General features: G+C 40.1%; 1 protein-coding gene across 3 annotated transcripts; it reads right to left on the minus strand.

The window, feature by feature from the left end:
- Positions 1–739: 739 nt before the first annotated feature.
- Positions 740–12,944, minus strand: MPZL2 (myelin protein zero like 2). 3 transcript variants are annotated; one of them, XM_007196587.2, is made up of 6 exons: positions 12,695–12,944; positions 11,554–11,720; positions 11,077–11,287; positions 8,124–8,271; positions 4,986–5,061; positions 740–2,583 (listed from the first exon to the last, which is right to left on the minus strand). In XM_007196587.2, exons 1-5 carry the CDS (start codon positions 12,750–12,752, stop codon positions 4,998–5,000), a joined length of 648 nt encoding a protein of 215 aa, XP_007196649.1. In that variant the 5' UTR covers positions 12,753–12,944; the 3' UTR covers positions 740–2,583; positions 4,986–4,997. The 3 variants fall into 3 exon arrangements, with proteins under 3 accessions (XP_007196649.1, XP_007196650.1, XP_007196648.1); XM_007196586.2 differs by having other exon boundaries at positions 741–2,658; XM_007196588.3 differs by lacking the exon at positions 4,986–5,061 and having other exon boundaries at positions 740–2,658.
- Positions 12,945–13,350: the final 406 nt, after the last annotated feature.

Raw genomic sequence — 13,350 nt, forward strand, 5'->3', positions numbered from 1 at the left:
TATTTGAATGCTCTCAGAATAGATTTCTATAAATTTAGAGTTCAGAGGGGCCTAGGAGATCATACAGGATCAGTCAGTGAATAGATAAATATGTATTAGGCCTTCCTGTCAATTTGTGCCTCAAGACTGTTTGGTTCGTGTTCTTTTTGTGTGTGTGTAGCTATTACAGCATCCAGTTCAGTACTTACCTAAATTGGGTGTTTATTAAATTGCTGTTGACAGTGGCAATGATGAAATCATTACAAAAAGGAGCTGAGATTTGTGCCACTTTTGGTTGGAACAGTGAGGAAGTGCTTGAAGTGAAATGAAGAGATGGTGTCACATTCTTCTGAAAAAGAGATGGGATGGTACCCTGCTCTAATCATTATTCAACCTATTCTCCTGGAATCTATGTATATTTAATGAAAGCAAGAGAGGAACGAAAATATGCTTCAGCTTTTGGGAAAGTTAATAACTTTCCGTTTTTCAACTCCCATTCCTTTACTAAACTTGAAAGCTGGTAGTTTTCTCTATTCAGAAGGTAATGCAAGAGTATCAAATGGAAAAGATGATACTGTTCCTTGAAAAGAGTCCCCAAACTAAGTAGTTGGTTGTGCCCAATTCTCGGTTATTTGAAGCAATGTGGAAATTCATACAGGTTTATTTATCCAGTAGAAACTAATTCTATCCATTATTGACTTCCAGGCTGCCTCTAAGAAAATTTTTCAATAAAGATAAAATGTATTCCCATCAGTTTTCTGTGACCTGCTATGTAAAAATTTTAGATTTGCATAAAAGCAAATTATATTATTGTAATGCTTTATTACTGAAGGTTATTTACATAGTGTTTAAGGCACAATAAAAAATAAGTTACAATACAAAAGTTCTCTTCAAGTAAAAGACACTGAACAGCCGGGCTATATGAACACTTGAATATTTAGCCAAGACACAAAAGCTACAATTTTGCTGGAAAAACCTTCCATGAGTTTTTAACTACCTCTTTACACTTATGGAACATCACCCAGGCCATCTGTTTGAAGAAATACCCAGTTACTATATTTTCAAAGGTTGAATTATGGAGAAAAATAGAAAATGTGAAAGGTAATATAGACTTTAAATCTAATTTTTACTTTCAAAACTGGGTACTGAAACTGTACTTTTTTAGACAGTATAAAAGGCAAAATGAGACAGGTATGGAATGCATTTCAGAATCAAGGTTCATATGTAAATTATACCAGGTTTTTTTTTAGTATTGGAAAAAATATCAAAGTTCATCATCTTTAAATACAGATAAACTATTTGGAAATTCCAGTTTTAAAAGAAATAACATCTTCAGCCTAGTTGGTGAAAACTGAAAATATCAAGCTGTAAACATGGGGGGCAGGGGGTAGAGGGAGAGGTTCCTAAACATTTAGATGTTTTCTCTTATTTAAATAAGTGCTGCAGTAGCTTAAGTTTGGAAAGACACTGGGAGACTAGACACTTTTTCAAAAGCACTCTTCTTTCCATGACCCACTTATAAAGTTTGTTTTATCTACTAATATAAGAGGAAAAAAAAAACAAAGTTGGTTTCATTCTGTTAGTTTTGGTATTTCTTTGCCCCCATACCAAATCCTCCCCCCCAAATAAGCAACTGAATTAAAAAATAAATAAAAGAACAAATTTTAATCTCTTCCAGTTCTCAGAGCTTTGTATAACACTATACAAAATTATTATCATTTAGGGTGATTTTTTTCACTAGCTCTAAATTTTTTAGTTGTAATATACTCCTTCAGAAACCTTCCATTTAACTGCTTAATGATTCCAGTCTACAAATGAGCATAGATTTTGCTCTGTTGTTATAAATAATTGAATTGGGGGAAAAACTATAGTAAGCTAAACAGTCATCCACTGCTCATGAAAGCTCTGAGCTGTTGATTGCTTGTCACAGCAGAGAAAAAAGGTGACAAGCGATTCATCTTGAGGTGGTGTTTGTCAATCTACTAGCATTTCTGTAACCTTCCCTAGTTACTCTGTGGTTTAGACTTGTACTACTGTAAACCTTGGATCAACTGACCAAAAACAAACAAAAACAAAAACCTGCCATCTAGGGTATTGAAAGAAATTCGATAAAATGTGTCCCATACTTAAGGAGAGCCATAAAAATCAAACTGTTCTTTAACAGGTGGAATTTAGGATTTTCTGTTAATCAATCAAAAACAGTTGGGAGAATTAGCTCACCTTTTAATCGAGAGTGTGAGAAGGAAAGAGTAAACATGTTAACTTTAGTAGCAAGAATGCTGCTCTAAGGAAGCTAATACATTAAAGGAAATGTTATGACACACAAGTTGACTTTTATCCCATTTGATGCCAATATATATGTATACAAGTCATAATCCACAAGGAGTGTTTAAGGGCAAAAATGTAGCTTCCTAGTATATAAAAGCTAATGAGCATTTGAAAAAAATACAATATTTGTACTCTGAAATTAAATAAAACCTTAGTAACAGGGCTGTGTGTGAGTCTGCTGGTATCTGCTCAAGAAGGGCCCTATGCTGGCGCCAGAGGAACGTGGCTTGTCTAGGTGGTTTTATACTGCAGAGCTGGTTGGAAGACAGGTCACAACTGGAAAAGCCAAAGAAAAGCTTCCATTAACTCCAACTTATCTCAGGGTTCTTGTTCTTGGAAATCTTCAGCTTCCTGAAATACGAAATAAAAGTTTAAATGGACAGTGTATATGGCAAGAGCGCAATAGGAGTACCTGGCATTATGAATACATACATATATATATAATCTATTCTCCATCGTGAAGGAAAACATTCTTAAGTATATTTGTCCTCTTCTAACTTAACTTTTAAAAGAAATTTCCTGATCCTTATTACATATTTCTGAGGCTCAGTGTCCTTAATTCATAGTCTCTGCCTTGCATGGACACTTGGATGATCCATAGCTGCTCACTCACATGCATTCATTCTTCTCTCTCTCTCCCGCCCCCACCATCACTCCAACCCCTTTATTATAAACAAAATCAAATATACAGAAAAGTAAAGAAGGCAGTGTATGGAATTCACTGTCACTTAATTTTAAAGGTTTTTTTTTTTTTTTTTTTTTTGCCTTATTTGCTATAAATACATATATTGGTGGGGGCTAAAGTTTTTAAAACAAATTACTGACATTTTAACCCTAAATACTCCAATATGCATTTTTAAAATAGGGACATCTTCGTATATAACTACAATACCCTTATTATACCTAATAAAAGTTAACAATAATTCCCTATTGTCCAGATTGAAAATTTTCACATTAAGACATTCCCATTGTCCCCCCAAATCTTTTTTACAACTAGTTTATTCAAATTAGTATCCATCCAGTCAGGGATCATACACTGCACTTGATTGTGTTACTTCCTTATATATCTTTTTTTTTTTAATTGGGGTATAATTGCTTTACAATATTGTGTTAGTTTCTGCTGTACAGCAAAGTGAATCAGCTATATGTATAAATATATCCCCTCTTTTTTGGAATCCTTAAAGTTTTTTCAATCTTAGCCTCCATCTTTATTTTCCATGACTCTGGCTTATTAGAAAATCTGCTTGATTTTAAAAATAGCCCTTGGTAAAAATCTCTCTGACACCAAACTTTTTTTCTAGGTTTACAATAGAACCATTTTTCTCCATATTCTATTTTATAAATCCTTGAGAACTTTCACTGGAGCTTTAGGCTATAAAAATGTGGCTCCTGGGGGCTTCCCTGGTGGCGCAGTGGTTGAGAGTCTGCCTGCCAATGCAGGGGACACGGGTTCGAGCCCTGGTCTGGGAAGATCCCACATGCCGCGGAGCAACTAAGCCCGTGAGCCACAATTACTGAGCCTGCGCGTCTGGAGCCTGTGCTCCGCAACGGGAGAGGCCGCGATAGTGAGAGGCCCGCCCACCGCGATGAAGAGTGGCCCCCGCTCTCCACAACTAGAGAAAGCCCTCGCACAGAAACGAAGACCCAACACAACCAAAAATTAAAAATAATTAATTAATTTTTTTTTTTAAACGTGGCTCCTTTTGCAAATAATAATAGTGGACCTACTTCAGAGAACAGAAGAAATTGTGATCATATGAAAAATAAATCATCCTACCTTTTAAGCCTAATAAACCTAAAAACTGGAAAAACAAAACTACACACCACTAAAATTGGATTCATAGTCCCAATAACTAAATGAGAGGAGTAGAAATCAATTCCAAATAATAGAAAAGTTCTCCTATCAAAATGTCAAGCATATCTATTGAGTCACTCTCTTAAATGCCATGATTAGTTTCCAATAAAACAAAAGAAAAAAAGCAGATATTCTTTCATTTAAAAAAATTTATTTACATGTTGAAAGTTAATTTATTATTCTTTGTGGTGGTAAATATAACCCCAAAGCCTCAAATAATCATAGAATTATCTCAGCTTTACTGGTAGTAGGGTCTAGCTTCCTGTCCTTTGCACAAAACACACTCAAAGGGGAAGCCATCGATAACACAAGAGAAGCCTTTCATCTCTCTGCCCAACTCCTGTAATTTCATACAGGAAACACCTATCATATAATCTGGGAGATCCACAGTAGAAATGAGCCATATAAGAAAGCTAAGGAGGGACTCCCCTGGTGGCACAGTGGTTAAGAATCTGCCTGCCAATGCAGGGGACACGGGTTTGATCCCTGGTCCAGGAAGATCCCACATGCCGAGGAGCAACTAAGCCTGTGAGCCACAGCTACCGAGCCTGCGCTCTAGAGCCTGAGAGCCACAACTACTGAGCTCACGTGCTGCAACTCATGAAGCCCATGTGCTCTAGGGCCCATGTGCTGCAACTACTGAAGCCCTTGCCCTAGAGCCCGTGCTCCACAATAAGAGAAGCCACTGCAATGAGAAACTCGCGCACCGCGAGGAAGAGTAGGCCCTGCTCACCGCAACTAGAGAAAGCCCACGCACAGCAACGAAGACCCAATGCAGCCAAAAAAAGCTAAAGAAAGAAATGAACCCATTTGTGAACCTTACCATCTAATAATGTTAGTCTGTGTCTTCTAAATAAACAGAAACCTTTTTTTCTTGGTTGAGCTTTTCTTCTTCTTTTCTGTAACATAGAAGCAGAAACCAATGTCAGGGGAACAAGGCAAGAAGCAAGGGAGGCAAATCCTACAAAGGTTCAGGTGAGATATATTCCCCCAAATTTGGGGAAGAATTGTATGCACCTGGGAGTAGATCCAAGCTTACAGAGTGCTAAACCTATTAGCACTATCTAATAAGACTCATACCTCCACATGACCCTGGGTATCTGAACTTAGACACTTTTCAGAATATTTCTAGAAGAGAATATCATTTGGGAACTCCAGGTTTAAAGCAGACACCTTAGTTTACCATTAGTATTCTACCTCTAATTCTACTTCCTATTCAAAAAAGAAAAGCATAAAATAAAAAATAAAACAAACAAAAACAAAAAAAGACTGACCTAGAAGTCATCTTTATTGATTGTATTCTATTCAAACCAACTCAGAGTTGGGTTCATTAGTCTCCTTAAAAATCAATTCTATTTACTATAGTAAATATTTCTTGAGGAAAAGAAACAAATGGTGCTGGGACAGCTGAAAAATTACAACTGCAAAAGAATAAATTTGAACTCCTACTTCACACCATATACAAGAATTGATTCAAAATGAACCAAAGACCTAAATGTAAGAACTAAACTGTAAAACTCTTAGAAGAAAACATAGGCATAAATCTTTTTGACCTTGGATTAGACAGTGGTTTCTTAGATATGACACCAACAAAACAAGCAACAAAAGAAAAAAAGATATATTGGACTTCTTCAAAATTTAAAGGATACTAATCAAGATAGTGTAAAGGCAACCCACAGAATGGGAGAAAATAATTGCAAATCCTATATCTAATAAGACGCTTTTGTATACTCCAAAATATATTTTTTAAAACACTTAAAACTTAACAATAAAAAGACAAATAACCTAATTTTAAAGTGGGCAAAATATTTGAATAGATACATCTCCAAATTAGATATTTAAATAGCCAATAAATACATGGAAAGATGCTCAGTGTCATTAGGAAAATGCAAATGAAAACCTCAATGAGATACCACTTCACACCCACTAGATGGCTATAATCAAAAGGACAGACAATACAAGTGCTGTTGAGGATGCAGACAAACTGGAACCCTCATACATTGCTGGTGGGAATATAAAATGGTGCAGCTGTTTTGGAAAACTGTCTAGCAATTCCTCAAGACGGTAACACAGAGTTACTACATATCCCAGTAATTCCACTCCTAGTTATATACACGGGAGAATTGAAAACATATGCCCATGAAACTTGTAGATGAATGTTCATAGTAGCATTAATCGAGATAGCCAAAAAGTGGGAAAAACCTAAATGTCCATCAACTGAATGGATAAACAAAATGTGGTATATGCATACAATGGAATATTATGCAGCCACAGGAAGAATGAAGCACTATAACATGGATGAACTTTGAAAGCATTATACTAAGTCAAAGAAGCCAGACAGGGCTTCCCTGGTGGTAAAGTGTTTAAGAATCTGCCTGCCAATGCAGGGGACAAGGGTTCAAGCCCTGGTCCAGGAAGATCCCACATGCCACGGAGCAAATGAGCCCGTGCACCACAACTACTGAGCCTGTGCTCTAGAGCCTGTGAGCCACAACTACTGAAGCCTGTGCACCTAGAACCCCTGCTCTGCAACAAAGAGGAGCCACAGCAATGAGAAGCCTGCGCACCGCAACAAAGAGTAGCCCCCGCTCGCCGCAACTGGAGAAAGCCCGCACACAGCAACGAAGACCCAAGGCAGCCAAATAAATAAATAAGAAGCCAGACATAAAAGGTCACATATTGTATGATCCTCTTTATATGAAATGTCCGAACAGGCAAATCCATAGAGACAGAAAGCAGATTAGTAGTTGTCAGGGGCAGGTGAGAGAGGAAAATAGGGAGTGATGGCTAAAGGGTATGGAGTTTCTTTTGTGGAGGTGATGAAAATATTCTGGAATTAGTGGTGATGGTTACGCAACTTTGTGAACATTAAATAATGAATTCTATTATATGTAAATTTTATCTCAATAAAAAAAATATTAAGCACCTTATATCAGCATGGCTGACTTTGCTAGGCACTGATTCATAGAGCCCCTGCTGACAGCCCAGTGGTTCTTAGAAATGTATGCTTTACATTCAAAGTGAGGAATATCCAGGACTTCCCTGGTGGCACAGTGGTTAAGAATCCACCTGCCAGTGCAGGGGACACAGGTTCAAGCCCTGGTCCGGGAAGATCTCACATGCCGCAGAGCAACTAAGCCAGTGTGCCACAACTACTGAGCCTGCACTCTAGAGCCCGAGAGCCACAACTACTGAGCCCACCTGCCACAACTACTGAAGCCCGTGCGCCTAGAGCCCGTGCTCTGCAACAAAGAGGAGCCACCGCAATGAGAAGCCCTCGCACCGCAACAAAGAGTAGCCCCCGCTCGCCGCAACTAGAGAAAGCCCGTGTGTAGCAACGAAGACACAACGCAGCCAAAAATTAATTAATTAATTATTTTTTTAAAGTGAGGAATATCCTAGAAAAGCTTTACATAAGTAAATTTTTATAATATCAAATCCTGCATAGTAAAGAAAGCTTATAATAAAATCTTCTGTAAAATTAAGAAACTAAAGTTACTAGACCCACAGACATAGAAAACAAACTTACGGTTTGTTTGTTTGAAAGAGTGGGGAGGGATAAATTAGGAGATTGGGGTTAACATATACACGCTATAATATATAAAATAGAGAACAAACAAGGACCTACTGTATAGCACAGAGAACTATATTCAATATTTTGTATTAACCTATAAGGGAAAAGAATCTGAAAAAGAATACATATATATATATATATAAATCACTTTACTGTACACCTTAAACTAACACAACATTGTAAATCAACTACACTTCAATTTAAAAAAAGCTAAAGTTACTAATTCACACCCTAATTTATCCATCCTGTGAATTTGAATTCTTTTATGTAAGATAAACTCAAGAGGAAGAACATCTGTTCAACAATTATTTAGCCCCACTATAAAATACCAAGTGTTGCCATAAAACAGTGTTAAAAGAAGACTTTCCCAGAACTGCCCAGCCTTACGATTTTATCTCCACCACTTTATGAGCTCTTTCAGCCCGTCGCTTTTTCCGGAAATGCTGGAAGAGGACCACCACAATTACTATTATGACCATCAGTGCACAGGCGGAGCCAATGGCCAGAGCCAGGAAGTGGATCTCAGAGAAGCGTACTGTAAGGAGAAAAGATCAAGTTGGGGTTCTGAAAAGAGGAAGACTATAATGAAATCTAAAGATATTCATCCTTTTTTTAAAAAATAAATTTATTTATTTTATTTATTATTTTTGGCTGCATTGTGCCTTTGTTGCTGTGTGCGGGCTTTCTCTAGTTGCGGCGAGTGGGGCCTGTTCTTTGTTGCGGTGCACAGACTTCTCATTGCGGTGGCTTCTCTTGTTGTGGAGCACGGGCTCTAGGCGCACGGGCTTCAGTAGTTGTGGCACGCAGGCTCAGTAGTTGTGGCTCATGGGCTCTAGAGCACAGGCTCAGTAGTTGTGGCGCACGGGCTCTAGAGCGCAGGCTCAGTAGTTGTGGCGCACGGGCTCTAGAGCACAGGCTCAGTAGTTGTGGTGCACGGGCTTAGTTGCTCCACGACATGTGGGATCTTCCTGGACCAGGGCTCAAACCAGTGTCCCCTGCATTGGCAGGCGGATTCTTAAGCACTGCACCACCAGGGAAGTCCCAAGATATTCATCCTTAAATGGAATCATTTAAGGGGTGTATTTTCATCTTGAAATGAAATCTTCCTTTCTTCTACGATATTAATTTTGTAAAGTCTAGTAGCAGTAGAAAAGCCTTACAGGGATTTCCCTGGCGGTCCTGTGATTAAGACACCGTGTTTCCAATGCAGGGGGCGCAGGTTCAATCCCTGGTTGGGGAACTAAGATCCCATATGCTGCGTGGTGTGGCAAAAAAAAAAAAAAAGTAGGAAAAACATACAGACTACTTTAGTGGTTCTCAAACTTTGGTTTTAGGAGTAGCAGCTACAGAATTACTTGAAAACATTGATATGCAAGTTCTATCAGGCCCCACCCCAGACCTACTGAATTACAGGGGGGGGCCCAGCAATCTGTTTTAATTTGTCCTCCAGATGATTCTGATGCATGCTAAAAGTTTGAGAACCACTTGGCCAATTGATCTACCTAGTGGGGTAAGGTTATTGCTGACCTAATCGAATCCAGTGTCTAAACTATTTCTCCCCGAATCCTTTTCCCCTCTGTCATGCAGTCAGTCATTTATTCAGGCTTATTAAGGGCCTATTATGTTCCAGGGACTCTGATGGAAATACAAAGCCAAAAAAGACATTATCTTCAAGGAACTCATGCCCACTGGAAAGATAGACAAGTAAATCAGTAACTATAGTCTAGTGGATATATGATGCAAGCGAGAACCCAAAGGGAAGGGTCCCTAAACCAGGCTAGAGTCTGTGAAGCCTGGGTCTCTTAATTTTTACCTTGATTTCTGATTTAAATTTCAACGAACCCTCAGAGCCAGAAAAGACATTAGAGAATATCTAGCCCATAGGTTCCCAGCCTGGAGTCTATGAAGGAAGATGGGGGGAGCAGGGCACAAGCCCACAAAAATCCATGTCATATTGTGTGTGTACATTGTTTGTGGTAAACAGGGGTTATGGCATTCATTAGGTTCTCAAATAGTGATCCCAATATGTTGAAGAACCATGTGTTCTTATCTACCTGTTCATTTTGCAGGATAAGAAACTGAGAGCCAAAGATATTACATTACTTCTTTCAATACTCAAATGACTTCTCCAAGATCATACAGCTCTCTATTGATAGGGCCTTGAAGGATGATAATAGGAGTGAAAGGAGGAAATGATACCACTTTATAGGCTTTTACATTTTGGGTAGTAATGTTGTGTGTTGGTTAAGAGCATACAGCAGAGACAGCTAGGTTAAAGTACCAGGTCCTGTGTGATTTGGGGTAATTAACGTCTTTGTTTCTTCAATGTATAAAATAGAGATAACAATATTCACTTCTTGAGTTCTTATAAAAACTAAAATTGCTTATGTAAATTGTTCCACGCTGTGCCTGCACATAATAAACTTTCAATATATGGTAACTATTATAATTTTCAGTACAATTCAAAAGTTTGGGGGGTTTTATTTTTATTACTTCATTTTATCCTCACCATAATCTTTGCTATATTATTCTCACTTTACAGGAGAAAAAGAAAAGTTATTTACAGCTGGTAAACTGTAGCAGTACTCAACCCCAGATTTACAACTTGTAAGTTTTATGGTCTTTGCTTTTTATTGTCTGGCAGTTTTCCAGGTTGTCCTTTATAGAACTGCAGGCAATACAGTGCCTTAGTTTGGAGCACAATTTTGGAGACAGAGATGCTTGGGTTTGAGTTCTGAGTGACTCCATTTATGAGCTCCATGACTTTGGACAAGTGACTTAACCTCTATGAGCATCGATTTCCTCATTAGTAAAATGGGTGGGGGGGAGCACACTAAAAGCACAATAAATTGATATGATATGTAAAGATTAGATATGATACGTAAATCCCCTAGCACATGGGAAGTGTTCAATAAACAATAACTACCCTTATTGGTATCTGCCTCCAACAGTGGTTGTGAGAATTAAATGAGATAGTACATGTCAAGAACTTTGGACAGTGCTTGGTGTAGAGTAGGTACTCAATAGTACCTTGTGAATAAGTGAGTGAATGAATGGACCTATTGTGTTAGCCTTTATCAGAGGGTTGCTTCCTCTCCCTTTCACGATCTCAATGCCATTTTTGTAACAGATTCCTTAGGTCCCTTTATTTTCTGTTTCTTTCCACAGCCAAACAAAGCCTTTCTCTTTTTTACCCCAGGACTCTTCACTCTCCCTCTGCAGTTTCCAGATCCAAAGTGTTGGTCCTTCTCTCTACTCTTTCAGCCATCACAAAAGTTTGCCCCTCTCTTTTCTACAAGCTCTCACGCTTTCCAAAACGATTTTTCTCTGCATCACCTACCAGTGTGCACAACGCTGAGCTGGATCTCCCCTATCAGCCCATCAACATCAGGTGGGTTCTTCACCTGGCAGGTGTATGTCCCATTGTCATCAAACTGTAGCTTCCAGAGGAGGATGGAGACATCATACCGCTCAGGGTTCCCATCCCAGACCACCCGGTCCTTGAAACGCCCACTCATGGGTCTGAAGGGATCCACATGGTAGTAGAAAACCTAGAGAGGAGAAATGGCCAAAGGTCTTATTTGGTACCTGGGCAGGGAGGCTGAGATGGCAGGACCAGAAGAGAAACGCAAGCAAGCCTGACTGTCCCATCTGCAGCTCTCCTGCAAGAACCTCTTGCTTTCCCCTTCGCCAGCCTCTCAGTTCTGTCTGTTGATTTGTTTCCCAGCTTTACCCTGTGCTTGTTGCTAAGAAAAATACAGGAAAGGCAAGGAGAAATGGACTGGCTTATTTTCCTAACCAAGGGACCCTTACTTACAAACTGCTCAGACCCCCCATCTCGAGGACGGAAATTCCAGGTCACTGTTAGAGTGTCACCCACAGGGGCAAAGCTGGAGAAAGTGCATTTTAACCGAACATCGGTCCCATTGACAGCCTCCAGCACACGGGGAGTGTAAATTTCCACAGCTGCTATTGGCCAAAGAGCTGCAATGAAAAAAAAGGGAAAAGAAGGGTTAAAAGGAGATGTGTATTAAGAGAATTTCTGCTGACACTACCAAAATAAAGGTCTGAGTAGGGCATCAAACAGAACTGAGATGCCCCAGCTCTCACTCAAACTCACTTCACTCAGAGTCTACATACTCCTACTACATGCAACCTTGACCCTCCCATTCCTTAAACAACTAAAAATACCACACAGTGCTCTCACTTTCTCCAAAGCATGATACCCTAGCCTCATGGTACCCACTTCAAAACTGCTGTAACAAACTACAAACATCGGCAAATAAAATTGAAAGCAGAAACAAAACATCAGAACTAATCAGAACATGAATTAGACATGTATTCAGATTAAGCATTGTATGTTATGTGTCTGATGGTCCCCTAGCAGGTAAGTTTTCCAGAAAGTGTCCTTGTTATGTGAATTTCACACTGTTCCTAGTCTTCTGCAGAAACTGAGTTAATCAGTCCCAGACAGTTTAGCTTGCCTGCGCCGCTGGAACCTTTATACCACATGGCATTTTTTTAGCATGATATTTACATTTAGAATGTGCATGTTGGGGCAGTTACAAAGCCACAGTGGGTCTCTCTCCTTAACAATCTCAGCTTTCCCAGTGCTGCCGAGAGCCCCAGACAAGACCCACACACAGAAATCGAAGTGCCAGGTTCTGCCAGCAGTGGGAGTTTGAGAGTAGCCACAAAAAATGGTGTGTAACCTGAGATTAGAAAACCCTCTCTGTGCCTGAATCACTGGCACCTGAGAACACACCTAAACCTGTTTTTCCAAAAGCAACTCCCCCAAAACAACCCACCACTTCAGTTTCACTAAAGTCAAAACTAAAACGAAATGCAACTGTGGCTCAGGCTCCAAAAAAAGACTCTTGCAACTTCTTCGACAATTAGCTAACTTTATAGAGTAGGCAGTGAAGGAGGTAGGCTCAGAGAAGCCCGAGAGCTCTTACCTGTGAGCTGTATGCCGAGGAGAAAAAGCACAGCACGCATAGGGCTCTTGCCATACATGAGGGAAACCCAGCCCTGGACCCAGAGACCAGACCGGGCAGACCGAGCGCTCCAGCACCCTGCCAAGGCCACTCCAGGAGGAAAGCACACTGCGTTTTTCCGGAGAGGGGAGTCAGTCCCTCACCTATGGGAACCTGAGCACCCGTGCCTGTGAGTCATTCCTGCTCTGCCGGTGCTGGAATGAAAGGTGGGGCCTCAGCTCCCAACGCCCTCCTTCCCTCCTTCCTTTCCTCCCTCCCACCCTCTGTGCTACAAGCGCGTCTGCAGAAAGTCCCATGCAGTCCTGTCTTAACTTTTCAGTTTATCTGGACCCTGGCCTCTGGATGGCCTTGAAAACAGCCAGAGGAGGTGGTGCCCGTCTGAAATGTCCCAGGCTGCTTTGGTTCTGGCCCACACACACACGTTTTTTTTAAAAACAGGTTTCAGGCTCGCCTGAGAAGTGAATGCTGAACCTACCTGCAGTGATTCCACTTATCAAAGCACCGCCCTGGGGCCACAGCAGCGGAAACTGGGTTCCCAAATCCAAAGTAATCAGAATTCCTTAGGACCCTCTGTGTTCAAAAAGTCCTACAGTTTATACCCTCAATTTTAGCCAAAT

The sequence above is a fragment of the Balaenoptera acutorostrata genome, chromosome 9, assembly GCF_949987535.1.
Source record: "Balaenoptera acutorostrata chromosome 9, mBalAcu1.1, whole genome shotgun sequence".
NCBI classification, from domain to species: Eukaryota; Metazoa; Chordata; class Mammalia; order Artiodactyla; family Balaenopteridae; genus Balaenoptera; species Balaenoptera acutorostrata.